Source organism: Melopsittacus undulatus, chromosome 2 (genome assembly GCF_012275295.1).
Source record: "Melopsittacus undulatus isolate bMelUnd1 chromosome 2, bMelUnd1.mat.Z, whole genome shotgun sequence".
Classification (NCBI taxonomy): Eukaryota; Metazoa; Chordata; class Aves; order Psittaciformes; family Psittaculidae; genus Melopsittacus; species Melopsittacus undulatus.
The window spans coordinates 65168025-65186595 of record NC_047528.1 but is presented as its reverse complement, the minus strand read 5'-3'; the positions used below and the strand labels follow the sequence as shown (position 1 = coordinate 65186595).

General features: G+C 41.5%; 1 protein-coding gene across 1 annotated transcript in view; it reads right to left on the bottom strand.

The window, feature by feature from the left end:
• Nucleotides 1-18571, bottom strand: part of AFF3 (ALF transcription elongation factor 3) — a 321016-nt gene that overhangs the window by 85163 nt on the left and 217282 nt on the right. The window contains exon 8 of the mRNA XM_034074643.1: nt 7341-7392. Within this exon, the coding sequence (XP_033930534.1) occupies nt 7341-7392 (52 nt within the window). The remainder of the gene's footprint in view (nt 1-7340; nt 7393-18571) is intronic.

Below are 18571 nucleotides of genomic sequence, written 5' to 3'. Positions count from 1 at the left end.
CATATTTCTTAAATGCTAGTTTTGATGGATTGGCTGCTGGCTCTTTTACTTATTTCTTATCATGTTCTAATACAGTTGCTATTTCCTTCAACAGGTCCTTCCCCACTCCCCCCTCCAATTTCTTCATTAATTTCCTTTCTTATTCCCCTAATTCCTTTCCCTTTTCATGTTCCTTTTGTTTCCTGACATGCTCTCAGCTGCCTCTTTCTCTGTTTCTTCTGTCATCCATCTCTATGCACCACATCTTCACACAGCTTTTCATGCTGACACCACACCAACCTGAGCTGAACTGCCAAGGGGAGAGGAGTGAGCTTGATCTTCTGCCTTGCAGAGAGCAACAGACAGCTTCTAGAGAGCCTGGAAGTCTGTGTTTGTGTGTGTGCAAATGTGTGAGAGATACACAAGCGGGGTATGTTCTCTTCTTATGGCTTCTAATAGCTGCAATATTACAAATGACAGTAATTTGTGCTCTAAATTATTTGTGACTCCTGGTTATTTAACTGTTCTCTTACAGGCACACTGGAATGAATTTTCCTGAAAGCAAAAAGACTAATTGTGGCCACACGAGTGGGGTGCAGGCTCAGGCACGGTGTCTGGCTTCAGTGAGGGCTCTCTGCAGCTGGAGCAGAGGTGCATGGGCTGAAGGGCTCATGACAGGCAGGGACAAGGGAAAGCCAGCCTGGAGATATGGAACCTAATCCTTCTTTATGCCCCAAATTAGCCAACACTGCTGAATTGACTGCACTGGGATATGTTCCCATGGCAGTCAAAGCAGACATTCATACAGTAATTACAGTTCACAAGGGGGAAAAACAAAACTAAGCAAAGATTTCAATGAGATGGGGTTAAGGACGTTATAGCAATAAAATCTGTTAAGCTTGGAAAAAGTGATACCAGTGGAAAAGGGCAGGCTTTGGAGATTTACTAGAGCTAAAACTTAGCTTAGTCCTAGCATCCATATGAAGAGACATGAAGATGCACTTCGATTTTGTTTTCCAGACTATTTTTAGAGGTTTGCTATTCAGGAACATGGGGATCAGAGTGCCGTGTTTGAATTTCCCCATATTTTGTGCACGTCCAACAGCCAAGCTGATCTCTGACCTTTTTCACTGTCATTCATGGTAGTGGCATTCAAATTTAGAGCTTGATCCTGCCTGCCAGACATTGAATCTGATTTTGTAAGAGAGGCAGTGACGTGAGCCAAGTTTGGCAGGACAAGACTGAGCTCTTATTTTGTTTCATCTGACAGTTTCAGTGAGGCAGTCTTGGTTTTCTTGTCATGCCTTGTGGAAGTGCAAATTTAGATGTCACAGAGATTTTAAAATCAGAGCTGGCAAACCACAAAAAAAAAAAAAGCTTGACTCAGCTGGCTTAAATCTTACTCTGAATTTTAGTTAAGTTGGATACCAAAAGGATTGCTTCTTTAATACATGGGAAATAACAGACTCAGCCTGAGTTAAGTAAGGCGGTTACAGTGGCTGTTCCTCCAGTATAAAAATGCACTCATGTTATAGAGACACAGGGCTAAGCAGAGCATTTGGATTAAGTACAAAACCACCTGAGGTTCCAGCCATTCCTTAACCCAAAACTGAATTTTTCCACTTCTGCTTATCTTTGCTTTGTGCAGTTTTGATTGCAGTCAGACTTCATGTGGCCAGGCTTCATGAAATAAGTTCCCTGTGCTCAGCGGAGTGAGAAAGTTCTCATCAGAAAGATTTTTTTTTCCCTCCTATTTTATCAGGGTATTTTTTTGGGCTTTGTGTTGGTTCTTTTTTCAGGGCTGAGTGTTCTCATCTCCTTTTTCACTCATTTTTCCTTCTGATCAAGCATCAAGCATCATGTATTGCACTGATAAAGAGGTGAATAAAAGGGGCACAACATGAAAATTACTTAATGTGGCTAAAATATTTGGACACGGTATATGTGAATGCAATTAGCACTGCCTAAAAATAGTTCTCATGATTAACAAGGTTATGCAGTGGAGAGTTATAATTCCCCCAATATAACTTTTCTCTCTAGATATACATGACTCTGCTCTCTGCTCGGCTGATCCTCGACTTCGAAGGCACTGTCCTAACAGAGGAGGTCTTCTGCAAAGAAAGCTTATAGCCACTTTGCCCCTTTTTCAATTTACTTCAAAATTCATTACAGATGTCTTCAAATTAGCTGGAATATTCTGCATTTCATATGCTGGAGTAGTGCTTATAGTGACTCTGCTAGAAATTATTCCTTCTGGAAGAAGGTGGATGCATGACCACTCATTCCAGGATAATTTTTATCTTTTTATTTGTTGTCAGTCCGTATCCAAAAGCAAGAGGGAAAAGTCCTACACCTTCTTAAAAAGATTGTCTTTACATACATCCTTTCTCACTTGTTTCTGGCTAACATTGAGGAAACAAAACATGATTTTATGACTAAAAAATAATTTCCTAATGCTATTTACTTAGGGACCTGGCCACACTGGCATTGGCTATGTAGACAAACTTTTGTTCTGTTGCAACAGTGGGGTGGATTTGGCTGGTCCTATATGCCTGCACTGCAGAGAGTCCTGCCAGAAATATGCATTTCTAGTGCTGAGCCGTGTCATCCCTAAGCACATACATGATGGGGAGGAGACATACACATCTATGGAGGTATGTTTATAACTCGAATTGTCATCAAATTTTCTATCTCAGCCATGGCCAGGGTGATGATGGCAAGCGGGGTGCCAAAAGGAGCTGTGCATCAGTGCCAATCACCTCCGAAGCAGCTCGAACCCCTTCATAAGCTGCCAATATCTCTTTCTCCGTTGGGGTATAGTTGGCCTCCGAACCTTTGTATCCCCGACTCCAAAAACCAAGGGGTCAACCTCGAGTCTCCCCTGGAGTTTTCTGCCAAAGACTCCAGGTAGGACCATTCTCCCCAGCTGCAGTGTACAGTACATTTTTCACATCTGGACCGGTCCGGACTGGTCCAAGGGCCACGGCCTGAACTATCTCAACACACAGGTCCCCCAGGGCCAGCAGCCCATCCTGGCTGTCCCCAGGTTGCTATGGGTGGGTGGTAGCCCCAGTACCCCTGGGAAGACACAGGCTGGGTGGGCTGCTCTCACCTTGTGGTACTTTGGGTGGTGAGCCAGACCAGGATGCTGAGACTATTATTTTATCACACTGGAGCTGTTCCTGGTGAACTTTCTCGAGGCTGTTCTTCCCCCAGGGTCGCCTGTGAAGGGACATGGCTTTCTGTTTGTCTTGGCTTGCCTGCAGAGAGGCTGGTTTTGCTCACACCACTCAGACCCCGCAGGGCCAGCCTGTCCCTGTCCCTTCTTAAGGCAGGCAGCCACTTGCAGGCAAACGCTGCCTTCCCTCTTCCTTTGGTGCAGGACACATGAGCAAAATTAATGAACTCAAGGGGATTGTTCACTGCCTCCCTGTGCCCTGTGCAGGATCAACCCCTGCATTTACCTACTGGTGCAGGGAGATAGTCATACAATTATTTTGAACAAACAAAAAGTACTAGAATTAGGACTTTCCTTTCAAGATACAGCAGGGTCTGGAGTGCAGAGCCATGTCCCTGAGAGTGTGTTCTTATTGCTTCTTCAACTTCTGTTTATACAATTTTACAAAATTTTGGCAGGAATCAAGAGCACATACCAGGGTGTTGGCTTTTATGAATCCCATGGGATGTGAAAGTCAAGCTGACTCGATGAACTTTGGTTACATATTCCAGACAAGCACAATGACTCTATTTATTCAGACTTGGCAGCCAGAATGCAGATTGACTCTGTGGGTAATAAATTTTCACAGCCACAAAACTTCAGTGGCAACCAACCTGATCCCGCGCAGAAAAAATGCATACAAGGAAGCAGACTTGGGCTGCAAAAATATGTTAGATTATTATTCCATGTATGCCTACCAGTCAGTTAATTTATTTGGCTATTGATTGACATGAATTGCACAAATGATGCCAGGGATCTTTTTCTCCTTAAAAGAACTACTTTCTATTACAAAATTTTCATGTTGTAAAAGGACAAGTAGGTGGGAAAAAAGAGAATTGATCATATTACAACTGACAATCTCCTTTTAATATTTCACCCAAGGCTGATTTAAGTTATCCTGTGACCTCTACGGAGAAGAGCAGGGTATTAAAATGGGGACTGTTTCATGTGCTATGCCACACTTCAAGGAACCAAAAGGCAATAACCACTACACTTCAGTACTCCGAACAATCTTAAGTACAACTTTGACATCTTCATGCTACAAAGCTTCAGATGCTTTCTGGGAGAGACTATGATGGAAATATTACTCTATGTGTTATAAATCAAAATGAATTGGCTCTTTAACTTGCAGATTTGTGTTAACTACCTTGGTATCTGTTAATTGCATGCTCTTCAGATATTGATTGGGGATTAAAAAGTACATTTTCTTCAATCTGTGTGATGTAAAATATGCCAACAGAAAATTTTTCTTCTGCATATTTGATCTTATGATCACTGCCTGTAAAATTGAAACGATGAGTTTAAATGGATAAACTACGCTCATTAAAGAAGAAAAATACATTTATGTAATTAAAATTAAGAGACTAATATGTGTGGATAATGTAATTACTGTTGGCGCACACACACTCAGCTCAAACCCAGCCTCTTTTACCTCTCCTGGGTCTGTGAATCTCACTACCTTAATTGCCAATGTGGAGGGAAGGGATGGGAATGCCTTGCCCACTGTGGTCCCAGAGCTCTTAATCATGCCTCTGTCTTGCATCTGGCCTTCATCATCTATGGCTCGCATTCCCTGGGTCAGTCACAGCCTTCCAGATTCCAGCTCTGGGAGCACAGAGGCACCTGTCCCCCTTTGCACCACTTCAGAAACTTTCTGGTTGCTGCTTGGTGATTTCCAACAGGAAAAAAAATCTTCTCCAAAGTTTTCAGAATCTTTCCCCTAAAATTTCCAGTTTAGAAATTAGCAAAATGAGAAGTTTCGCAGTTCTCGTACAAATCACCTTCAGCTCTTTGAGAGATGAATTACCTAAATGAGTTTGATTGCTCAAAGGTCAGTTAATTACAAAAGAAATATTTAGGAATCACTCATGTACTGCTCCTATTCTTTCATCTTTGGTTTCTTTATTTCCTGTTCCCAAGTTTAGGAGGAGATCTGAGGTCAGAGAGCCTCTGAATTAGGAAGTAAAATGACATAAGTTCTCCCACTGATATTTAGCACAGGTCCATGTTATAATCTGTGCATTTATTGGTAGAGAGGACCTGTGTTATTCTGTTTTGGAGACCTATTTCCTACTAGGAAGATGGAAATGTAGTGTTTTGTTCATCCAGCAGGCATATTTATTTAGGATTGCTTGTTAGGCAAACCTTCACATCTCAGCTGCGGTTCTACAAAGCACTTCATATAGCAGGAGCCAGCCTGTGCTTCCAGGAGATTTTTATCTGTACAGTCAAGTTAGAAAAAAATGTGGCTAGGAACAGGGACCACATCACAAAGTAATTGCTGATGGTTGCTCATGCTGGGGCCCGTGATGATTAGAAGTGAGTAATGGGATCTCAGCTCTGCTCTTTGCTGCGCGGGTAGCAAACTCTGTCTTGGCTCTGCAAAGCTTGTTTGGGCACTGAGGTGAAAGACCCAGGCTATATCAGCTGTACTTTAAAGCTCTGCTTACTCAGCGAAGACCTTGTGTAGCGCACATAATACTGAACAAGTTAAGTGCACAAAAGATGTTAACAGCTGTAAGTGCTAACACTAAACTGAAGGTACCATGTGTGTATGCCCAACCAGAAGCCCTTTTCCATGATCCCTTCTCCACTTAAACCTACAAAACTTATTTTATCTCCCACATGATAAACATTTTCACATGTCCTTTTCTGCTTGCTATGAAGCAAACCTAAATTTCAGCTCTCTGGCTCTGCCAAACTGTTTCATACTCACATACATCTCCTTTCCAGCCTGAAGGAGAAGCCATTCCTCTTGATCTCTGGCTCCTCCCTTTTGGTGTGCTATTGTTATTCTTCACACATCCCTTCTGTCCCTCACTTTAGTTTGTCCTACGCTGTCTATGCACTGTATTTTAAACTATCTAGACAAGCAGGAAGGGTAATTAAATGTGAAGCATTTCAGGATGAAATACATTAAACAAAAAGAAATTGTATAAATATGTAAATAATTGAATTTATGTCCTGAATCTTCTTAACACCAAGAAGCTTTGCTCTAAATAGATGAAATAATGGTGTAGTATAAATATTAAAAGGTTTTGATTTACCTGTTGCTTGGAATATATTGTAAAATAGAGACTTCTAATAACAAGAGCTGAAGAAAACCCTGGAAGAGTTTCATGCCTACATACCTAGAATTATTTGTCTAAGATCCTGAATTTCAGAAGTCTAGATAGCTCCAGTGACCCCTCACTGAAATAATCATATTTGAAACCCTGTTACATCCTAGTCTGGATCCATCTGTGACATGCAACCAGGGGCAGTACTACCCTCATATGCCCTGTTGAAGGCACAGGGCATGCATTTTAGTACAAGAGAAAGGGAAGAAGCTCCTTCCCTCTCATCCCCAACCCAATCACCTCTGACAGTATTCTGAGAAGGAGAGAGTATGGCATAACTCCGCTTGGAAACGAGGCACTCAGCTGGCCATTGGAAAGTCAAGATCCAGCTCTATTCTAGTGAGCTCATAATGTTTAGAAAAAAAACATTGGGAGACACCTTCCCCCAGCAACAAACCCAGATCTCTCAACATACAAAATATTTGGCTGACATATCTGCTCCCAGCTAAGTAATCTGGTGTCATTAAAACCCAGGCAAGTGCCCTAATTGCTGTGTTATGGAGTGAACCAAATGCACAGCTAAGGCTTTCTCTCAGCAGTCTTCAGCTTTCTCAGCACACATGGGCCACACAGAGACTGGACTGAAAATGCTCAGGGGTGAGGACTGGGGGGATGCTGGCAAGGCTCTAGGCAGGTAAGAGGAAAGTAGCCCAGCTGCTAAGCCCTGAGGCCAGCTCATGACTGTAAAGTTTGGCCTGAAACCTTAATCCAGAATTCCTGATTTTCCCTTCCTTGGCTGCTCTTTAGAACAAAACAAAATCAAACCAGGAGGAGGCTGATACAAAAACCTTCTGGGTCACATTGAGGTAATAAATCAAGAGCACTGCAGGCTGTTCCCCACCAATCCAGCAGTTAGCACACACGGGCTGGCTCTGAGCAGCAACATCTGTTACTCCAGTTACAGTACTGCCATGTATTTTGATAACCTTTACGTATGTTTTGAAAAGCATTAGCAAAATATTTGCAGTAGCTCAGTTTCCACATGAAACATGCTACAAGCGACATGTTAGTTGAATGGTTCTTACCTGGTCATTCTCTTCTTCATCGCTGCTTAACTTGAGGTCATCTTCTAGCATTCTGGAAAGCAAGCAGTAGAATAAATTATAATTTAACAAAATGCTTCAGATTTGTTTTCCTCTGAGCTACTGTAAACATTTAATAATTTAAAGAAAAAGAAAATATATTTTATCCCAGAAACTGTAGCTGTGGTACGTCATAATTTTTTCTTATCCAGTTGCTATCAACCAACTTCTTAATTCATTTCCTACTATTACTGCCCAAGGGAAAATGTTTACTAGAGTAATAATGGATTTTGCAAAGATTCTTGTTATTACAATCACTGAAAAACAATTTTTGTATGCTAAAAATAATATTTTTGATGCTGACAGGTCAGTAGTCTCTCTGAAAGGAAAATTTTGCTCCTTTTGGCTTCCAGCTTACAAAACAGAAGTAGATATTTACACTGGCAGTACTGCAGCACAAAATAGATTCAATGATGTTTCCCAAAGGCCATTTTTACTTTATTGCATGTTTGATGTAAAATTGACATTGACTGAAACAATTAAAACAAAAATATATTGTCTCAGTGCACAGAAGAATCCACAAGGATTTCACTGTCACATAAATGTAAAAAATAAGGCTTCTTCCCTAATGGGGATTTCATCCTCCCTTCCCATGTCCTTTCCTCAGCTTGCTTAAACTGGCTCACAAAAAAAGAGAAGCTTGTTTTTACCGCCAGGCATTTTTTTTCACAAGCTGGGGTTAAGTAACCAGCAGTTAAAGGAGTTGAAGAGGTGGAAAGATTTCCCCCAGAGCTTAAAAGGTCTTCAAGAATGGCACCTATTTTTAAAAAATGCCTCTGTAATAGTAATAATAATTCAGAAAGTTGCTAATTTTTCTTGTGTTGTGGGAAAAGAGAATCTGTAATTTCATCTTGACTCCATCAGAAAGCTTGGTGAGCAATTCAAACGTATCCTATGACGTGGGTGGTCCCTGGAGTGTAAATATCTCAGGAAGACATATGTAGTAATTTCTAAACCACCTCCTTGCCCTTGTGCCTAGATCTTCCAAGAGTATCCCTGAAAAGCGTGACACTTACATTGACTACATGGTGTGCTGTGTCTTAAAAGAGCACGAAGCATAACCACCCTCTCCTCAGCTCCTCACTATACACACAGTGCCTGCCTGTCGCTGCCATCACAGCTGCTTCCCTGTTTCCCCACAGCACCTTTTGGGGAACGTAGGTGTGTAGGAACAGGATTCAAGGTCAGAGCAGAAATTCCCACTAGTTCATATCTTAAAGACTCTTGTCTTGCTATTCCCCTACATTTCCTTCTACTTGTGCCAAGATTTTTCCTCTGTAAAACCAACATATCGCATTGCAATGCAGACACCTCAAATATATAAGACACCCATTGAGTTAGGGGAACTTAACAATCTCAAAGCAAGACTTGCTCATGTTTTATCTGGAAATATGTCCACAGGCAGGAAAAAGCTTTCTCTGTCATCTCCCGAGTCAGCAAAAACTCAGTGGCTGTATCAATGCAGCCACCATCCAAGCTAACAAGCCCTGCTGAGAAGTGAGCAAATGGGACAGGTATGAATGACAGGATATAACTCCTAGGAGCTAAAATATGCCAGAGAAGCAAAGCTTCCTGTAAACACTGCAAGATCCACATTGGCTTTGGATCCCAGGGAGCCAAACAATCTTATAATTGCTCAAACTGAAAAAGTGTGATCTGTTCAGGGCATCCCTGAGAAAATAGTGCTTGAAAATAGAAAGCTCAGATCCAGAACTGGCCACTACATGATTAAATGTGATGAAATCTGCACTCATTTTGATTTAACCAGGGGGAGATGGTCTATCAGCCTCTCCTGGCTTGCATGTTTTAGCTTGTCTTTATTTTTCCTGTCTGTTTCTCATTTCAGAAGCACTGCTCTCCAAGAAAAGCACTGTTTGCCTGGGGCTCATGGCCCCTTTTGGAACTACCGTCAGAGTACAAACTATCTCCTAATGCTGGGGATAGGAAAAAACAGGTCATCATAAAATGCTTGCTTTCTTGCTTGTTTTTTTTCCCCTGAGTGGGATCTGGCCTGCTTGACCCATGTATTTGTCATAAGGATCAGGTGTCAGGTTAAGACAGCTTGTCAGTGTAGAGGTCTACCTTGTAAAGTGAGGAGCTGTGCAGGTATAGCCTCCACACCTAAAAGTCTTCACTGATTTCATTGTCAGCTGAGGCCCTGAGCCCTGATCTACAAAGCTACAGCCAGAGCAGGACACACTGCCACTGGTGGCTTCAGCTTCATCTGCCAGCAGTCCTGGACTAGGAGACTCACAGAACACTAGGCAGGTCTCACAGCCCAGGCTGAAGCATGGCCTGGGTGACAAGGAGGTATTTGTGTTATAGGGACTCCAGTTTGCAGTAAGCTGGATCAGTTTTGAGTCTGGATGCTTCTGAGGAATGCTTCTCCTCAACATTTCATTTCCACCATCACAATGATGATTTAAAAAAGAAGTCCATATCTAGACCAGCAGACCCCACTTGAAGATAGGCAAAAGAGAAGAAAAACACTTTAAGCTAAAGAGAGGCATTAATTTGTAAATTATCTGAAAAGCGCTTTGGCACAGATTCAACACAGAAGGAGCTTTGGTACACCCTATGTTAGCACAGAACTTCAGGTCATATTTAAATCAGCCCATGCTCGGGATGGAATTTCTTTACATATTCTGGCAAACTAGTACAAGGATGAACAGACGAACACATACATAAGGCCATATGCAAATACAGCCTTTTCAACACAGCCTATCTATAGCTATTTTCAGAATATGCAAAATTGAGGCCAGGAAGTGACATCGTTCATGGGCTTTAGGATTTTTTTGGAATGGACTTGGCTTTGATGTGCTTGGGCACTGGTAAGAAGATAAGTAAATATAACTTTGTAAACAAAAGCTAGAAAAAGGAAATGGTACTTGATGCAGCTCTGAAAAGCACACACCGCCACATAAGGGCTTCTGCACTTGAAAAGAGCACATGCGGTCAGGCAGTCACTTTGCAGAACCTAATTACACATTTTTAGTGAAATCTCCGCGAGGCCATGGGGGCAGCGAGGGGGGGGATGCTTGGATGGGACCTCTCACTGCACCCTAATTAATGCATTTGTTCCTTTCTCTGCAAAGAACGTGATAGGGAGAGACAAAATGAAAGGAAATGAGGATGATTTTGGGATATTGAGAAATGCCTCCGCAAGCCACCTGGTTTCCTTCTCCAGTAGCCAATTAAAGGGTTGCAGCCTGGGGTGCTGGGCCACTCATTTACAATGGGAAAGGAAGAGGGTGAGGGGTTACTAGTCTTCTAGAGGGCATCGATATCCAACATCTGCCAACTTCAATGTGACTGCATGTCCAAATCTCCTACATAGCTCATCAGAAAGCCTGACCTGTTTTATGTGGGGGCTGCTCACTGTATTGGTTTAGCAGGCTACAGAGGTGTGATGACCATGGGGAGCACTGCAGAGGGACCCTGCTCACCCCAGCATGTCACAGGGCAGGAAGATGCTCCTGGTCAAAAGTACCCAGGGTTTTGGAAGGGAGGGTGTTACAGGCTTCCCAGCAACTACCTTGCTCAAAGGGAATGGTCAGGTTGAGACGGGCAACTTCACTCTTTCATCTGTCTTTTTTCCTGATTTGTTCTTGCTGGAAAGTCAAGTCCCAAGCAAGGATCATGTACAGCATCAACCAAAGTCCAGGGGATAGCAGGAAGACATCTAGTTTCCCCTCTGGGAAGCAACATCAGCTTTCAAGTGTGAGGGTAGAGCCAGGGCCCAGATCAAAGATTTTGGGGTTTGAAAGAGCTGCAGGAGAAGGAGCTGCTGGGTAAGGGTTGTGGATTTGGATGTGGATTGCGGATGGTATGGTGTCTAGAGGAGATGGTCTTCAATAGCCAGTTGGGAATCAGTTGCAACTTTTAATATCTGAAGCCAGTCTGAGACCCTTCCAGCTTGGCCCTACTTAGGGGGATATCAATTTTCTTACAGGATGAAGACACAGACCCATAAGTCTTCACAGGTGCTGGTGCACATGAAAGAAGCAGCAGACTTAACACCTTGCTTTTTACTTTAACCTCTGATACATTTCACATTCCTTGGTCTAATGAATTCTATCTCCTTCCCCCCTCCCCAACAAATTCCCCCCTGCAAATTACTTATGGAGGCATAAATCTCTCAAAAAAAAATGCCTCTGTGGTTTTCTTTTGTGATTAGAGAGATTCCCTTCTGGCAAATGAATCAAATGGCAAGAGAAGAGGCCCTGAAGATTTTCAAGGGAGGTTATGAAAGTGAGGGAGAAACCCCTCCCTGCATCCCTCTGGTGGTCTAAGCTACTATATGAGATACGGTCTTCATGATAATTTTGATAATTAAAATGAAAAAAAATTGAGCTGGGAAAGACGAAAATATTGATAGTAATTAAATCATTAACACTAATGCTTCAGGAGAGAATATGGCAACAGTTTGCAAGCCGGGAGCGCAAATATATGTATGTTGCAATTGTCATTTAAATAAATTCAGAAGTCACCATCTTTGCAATTTGTGAAAGATCTCATGAATGTGTTAATCTGATCAAGTATATTGTTCCGTTTTAATGCTAGGCAGCATCTCAGTCAGAGTACCATGTTTGTTATGGACTTCTGTGATTTCTACTCATTATGTAGGAAAGGAACTTCAGTAGCAGCAAAATACTTTGATTTTAGCTGAAGTGGAACCCCACAAAGCAAAGAGTTGTGATGAAATATGAAAATCAGATAACTGAGTATTCCTTCGAGTTTATGCCACCACAATGTTTCACTTGGTTTTGGAGAATGAGACTGGTTTTGGAAAATCATCTTATTTTTTAATGGACAATATTGACATTTTATTTTCCTTCCCATAAATGCACAGTGACCTTTCAAGAACTGGACATTAATTTCAATATTACCAGAAGCCCAGAAAGAAAACAGATATTATTCTAAGTAGCAGTGCGCTAGAAGGTTCTCAGGCTGTCTCCAGATGTTTCAAGTCACAACTGATGCGCTGATGTAGGAGAAGAAAAGCATTACTTCATGTTGTAGAAAACCAAAACAAAACCTTCCTGGAGGCACAACACTGCAAGACCTTTAACTCTTGTTCCCAGCAAAATGAGAGAGAATGCCAGGTGGGAATCTGCTGTTCCTACCCAGACTGTGCCCTTATGTTACTGGGATTATTTCAGCTAGGAGTGCTCACGTACATAATATGACTTAAGCGCCAATAAGACAAATGTACCTTCGGTTTCTGGCTGTCTTTGGTTGTTTTGTAAAAGAGAAATGCAAGGGAAAATCTGCCTGCTAAGAAGTACAAAGAATTCATAAGAAACAGATGAACACGTTTCCTTTCTCATAAAAAAAAAAGAAAAATGAGAAACTAATGTTGTTGCTATTGCCTTGGTTACTTGCACATAACAGATGGCCAGTTATGTTTGCTGCTTACCTACAGCCAAAACAGGTATTTCAAATAGCTTTGTTTACTAATCCTAAATACGCAAGTAGCTGTTTTATACAGTAGTAATTTTTAATTAATTAGATTCTGATTGCTGAAATTATTTTTCACTTTAGTGCTATAACTGATGCAAATGCTTCAATTTAAAAAAGCTCATGCATTTATATTATCTGAAAAGTGCAGTATTTATTTGTGTTTTATACGAAATAAAGTCAAAAGCTTATGGATTGAGGTAAACAACTAGATCAAGAGGATATTTTATAAATGCTGTAATAGAGCTTTCAACAGGCTTATACGACCTCTGCAAGCACTGCTTGCAGCATCTAGAATTCACTTTGAATATATGATATTTAAGTTGTAAACCCCCCTCCACAAACAGTTTGTGCAAATTCCGCTACACAGAAACATGTAGGAAAACATGATTATATAGAATACGATCAAATCTAATTAAAAACAGAGGGAGAAGGCCAGTAAAATCAGGCTGGTGAAATATTAATGTACTTAATGCTGGAATGAAGCATATATATCAATGTGAGATTTAATTCCAGAGTATCGAATTTAAATGCCTGAAAAACGGACTCAGTCTATACAAATAGAATTAGCAATTCAATAAAAAATAGATGCTCTGAAGAAAAAGTTTTCTGTCCTTGGCTTGAATCCATCTAAGCTGGTCTACATGGCTCTCCAAAACCGTTTAAACTGGCTAAATGCTCTGGTAAATTCCCATTACACTGACAGTCTCATTAGAAATGCAAGGCATTCCTCTCTGAGTGATACAGCCATCACTCTCTCCTATGAGCAGAAGTTGAAATAAGGTTTCCTCTGCAGCAGCTGCCCTGGTGAGTGACTGTGTTTGCCCTGGTAATGTTTCCCCCTTTTAAACAAAGGGAGAACAAATGCAATTGAATTATATCCTAAATTTCCTAACTCCTTGACAAGGTGGCAAGAAAATGCCTCACAGTCCACAGTGCTTCCCAAGAATGATGCTTGGACAGAAGGACCCAGACTATCTGCTTAAAAATGTGAGACGTTCTTCACAAAAGCGGGGAAATGAACCCATGTAAGCTCAATCCTTGTGCAAGGAAGTCGCCTAAAAATACATGCAGTGTTCCCCTCAGAGAGAGGGAAGGGCGATGAGCAGCATACTGGCAGCTCACACCTTAAGCACCAACCTAAGTAGTCCAGTCACTCTGAGGAGTTACCAAAGTTTCATGGCTACTCATGCTCTGTATGATAGGAGAAAACACATTTGGGTAATAAAAGTTTTAAATATGCCACTCACAATTTCCCAAAGCATTTCTTGCCTCTCTGCCCCTGCTCCCCTCAGGCTCTCTGTGTGCGATTAGCAGTTATTTATTTACTGATGCTCTCCCCCTGATTTCCTAGCAATTGTAGGCTGCCATCTGCAAAATATCAATTTCAAATGTGAAATGAAATGAGTGCATGAACTGCACTATTGCCTTGAGTGTCGGCCGTTGTGGCAGAAATCTTGAGCAATCTAATGTGTCAAAGAGAGGACTGCCACTGCCAAGTCTCCCTGCTGAAGGTGCAGCATCTGATTTTGTACTCTGGTTATTTCCTTACAAATAGCCTCTTTCTGCCTAAACCCCAGCATTACAAGCATCTGTCCTCACTCTGGAGTCATTGTCCCAGCCATTTGTATTCTTGCACTCCCATGCAGATGACTGCAATCATCTGTATAATGCTGACCGCTCATTTAGCAGCGTTCATACCCAAGTCTGTGGTGGTTTATATCTCTATCTCGCTTGTTGGGCCAGAAAAATTAGATTGTTCAGGCTAGAGGTTACTTTGCTACACCAAAATGAAAAGTGTCTTGTATATCCATCTGTCCAGTGCTTTCACAGTTGCAGCTTCCCAGGGTAGATTCTCCACTTAAAAACAGAGTCAGGAGGACATTCCTTGTTCTGAGATATACACGTGTGTGTTGGTTTCTCTCAAGTCTCCTTGTTTAAGTGAGGATGGATTATGAAATCATTCAGACTATTTGATAACCTGCTCCATCCTCACTGTTTCTTTTGCTGTAATCCTCTACAAAGTTTTACCATTGGTTAATATAATTTCCTACCACATCCTAGTTGCCAGCTCCTCACAGAATGAAATCAGTTTTGGTTAAATAAAAACTTACAGTTGTTTCCTTGAAAGTAAAACATAAATAACACCATAACTATGTTCTTATCCTTAAGTTCTTCAGTGGCATTAAGAGAACCCTATTTGGGCTCCCCCCAAACTTTGTGTGCAGTAGGAGGTGGCAGGCAACCAGTCATTAAACTTTCCTTCTTAGCTTTTTGGTGTGTTGCACAGCATTAACTATCTCCCAGCATTTACCCCACATTTCAAGGTATACCACAAATGACCCTCAGATTTTGCTAACCGGTGGCCTTCATGGCTACATGGTAGCATGGAAGATTTGAGTTTTATGGATACTTGTACTGTGGGTAACTGATTTTAAATACTTTATTGTCTCTAGACAGGGTTCAGCTTCCTGCCTGTCTGCTAGGAAGGCACCCTGCTTTTTCTAATATTAAGAAATATTTATTGACTCTAATATTATTAATGGCTTTAATATTTCCAGCTAATAAGGCACTACAGCTGGAATTTCTTAATTGTTGTTCTTTATACACCTTAAGAAAACCCTTGTTCTCACTGTCCTTGAACTTTCCCTTGGTATACTCTATTCTATTTATCCATCTTCAGTATTTTATAATTTCTCTTTCAGATTGATTGTTATCTTCCATTTCCTATTGTATGTATTTTAAATTTCATCTCTATTGTACAGATTGCTTTTTCATTTCTAAATGCTACTTTTATTTCACCACTGAAGCTGAGATAGCTTTTAGCGAAGTTGGGTTTTTTCTTGATTGTGAAAAAGCAGTCTTTTGCTAAGCTAACAAGCTCTGCTTAAAAAATTCCAAACTTCCTTACTTCTAGGTTTTTCTATCCCATTGATTTCTGGCCAACAATTTCTTCCACTTTGAGACACCAGCCTTTCCTTTCTGGGACTCTCCTTTATTTGTCTAGCTTGGACAAAATAAGATCACTCTCTAGTGCCCAGGTAACAATGTGCTTCGCATCCAGTAAGCTATTTATTCAGCAGGGCGAGTGTGTCTGGTGAAATGTCCTCAGTGCTAAAACAATGCCACAAAGACCATCCACAACCTTCATCTCAATTTCATGGCAGACTATGCTGGATCTCTGGAGATACCTTCAAAACTAAGGCCTCTGGTATCCACCTGATGAATTTGCTTTTGTTTTACAGATTGGTGCTGATGGAGCTGCTCCATCTCCTGCTGTAACTGGGGTAGATTTTCAATGATGTTCTGGCTCTGGGATAAAGATGGTTATATATCCTTAGTTGAAACACTGTGTCAATAAGGGCTAGAGGAGGGTATGAACATGCTAATTCAGTGCCTCCCAATGTCATGTGGCTGACAGGCAGATGCAGAGAGGCTACAAAGTATGTATGTATGGCACTGAGCCGCGGGACAGGAACATATGGGAATTATACCTCCTCCATAATCTCCCAAGCCCCAGTCAGTAGAAGCATGGTTGTGAAAGACATACCAGGACCCCCAAAGTTTTCAGCATTTCCTTTTAAATGCTTTTCCTAGCCATTTCCTGGAAAGCCACTACATGTATTTTACTCAGTCCCGTCTGCAATACTTATAGCTTCATTTAGTTTTAATATAGTTATAAATGGGCTGTAGCAACCTGCTTCTTTTAATAACTAAGTAAATGAAACCCTGTCTGTAATAATAAATGAACCATCCATCTGGGAGGCCTCCAGTAAAAATTTCAACAGGTATTTATTGCTCCTCTATGTAAACAGTACTCTGGACAATACAAGTGATTATACTCTCTGTCAGTCCTGTCAGGAAGGAGACAGTATAGTTTTGGACCAGGTTCCATAGTGTACACACTGAATTTACAGGTTTATTTGACTAGATGGAGAAAAAATGATGAAAACAAGCAAATAAACAGACAAGAACCCAGCTGGCTACTGTGAAAGGGAGCATACTTAAAGATATGGGCTGTGAGGATAAAATATAGCAAATTGTTCATGGTGCAAGAGTCTCCTCACAACCCCAGCTGTTTGACAGACACCACCTAAACAAAAACAACCCTGCCTTGCACTGTAAAATCAACACTTTCAGGAGACATTAAAATATATTGTGCACTCATAGGTTCTCATGGTATAGAAGAGCAGAGAGTACACAACCAGGGCACAAGGGGTGGCAAACCATGCTGTCCATCCCTGGGGGGTCATCCATTTCACTCACAGACACTGTTGCTCACACACTGGAAAGGGCAATAGCACAACACTTTTTCAGTAATGAAATTTTAATTAAAGAAAATCTCATTGCCAAAATCATCTTCATGCCATTATTATGTTCTGGCCCCTAATTACATGCCATTACATTCTGCTATTGTTGAAATAATACAATGTCAGAATATATTGTCAAATAATTAATGCAGTGTGTAGCAAGAGGGAGAAAATAAAAAGGAAACAAGGGGCAGACAGACCTGAAAGCTCATGTATAGCCAGGTTGATTCTGAGAAGCGAGCTGTAGGGTTCTGTGCATTAAATATGTAGGGGATGCTGTGATTTTTGTCAAAATTTCCAGCCCTCAAATTTCTGCAGGAACAGGCTTAAACCTCTCCCATGAGCAGGTTTCTCGGTGCCTTTCATGTGGAGCCAAGCTAGGCATAGGGAAAAACACATTTGATTTTTCTTTATAAGGCAGACTACAAAAGGAAACCAAAGCTTTTGGCCGAAATGCCAGGCAGCATTCTACCCCATGGGGCAAATGGACTGCTGATCATTATGAAGAACAGCACCTCATGTGCTAGTCTCCAAGAAAGAGGCAGTGCTGCTTCCGAAGGGGCTACCACCATGGCCAGGGTGTTTCCAGCATTTTTATTAAGCTCACCATCCTAACAAACTTATTGGGAGACGGTTCATTAGTGACAGTGTTCTCTCTGCTTTTGATGTGACTCCAAGATGCTGAAAGGGCATAAGATAACCCCTCATGGCAGTCACCTCTGAATTGATAACAGACCCACCAAAAAAACAGGAGGAGTCTTCACGTTTTCCTGTGGATGGGCTGAGAGAGGGAAGGGGCTTCTCAGCTGGTGCCATGGTTCGGAGCAGAGGTGCTGTAGGGACATGGGAGCTGGAGATAGGTTAGGGCCAAATATGTGGCCATTGACTTCACTGCTTGGGGAAGGAAAATGTGCAGTCTGCAGTGGTCACATTTTCCTTTGCTTCATGTGAAGCTGCACTGAAGGGGTGGTTGCTCATGAGGGATCCCATTAATTCAAATTGCATTATGCAGCTCCAGTCAAAGTGTGCTTGAGTTGTCTGTGGGATTCCTGGCATAGACCCTCAGCTGCCCTGGGGCCTGATGGCAGCAAGCACTTCTGGCCTGCTTGTTTTCGTTTGAGATAACCCTTTCTAGGAGTCAAAATGGGAAATTTATCTTCCTTAAGAAATAATCTCCTTTGGACATTGCAGCAGCTGAAGTAATCAACTGAGGGCTGCTCTTTGAGAGGGGAAGGGCTTTTCCCCCAGCATTGAGGTCCTGCATGTGCTGTGCCAAAATACATCACCTGGACTGAAATATATATATATATATATATATGTATATATATATATATATATATATATATACACACACACATATACGTATTAAAACAGAAAAACTCCACCACCACCGAAAAAAAATGT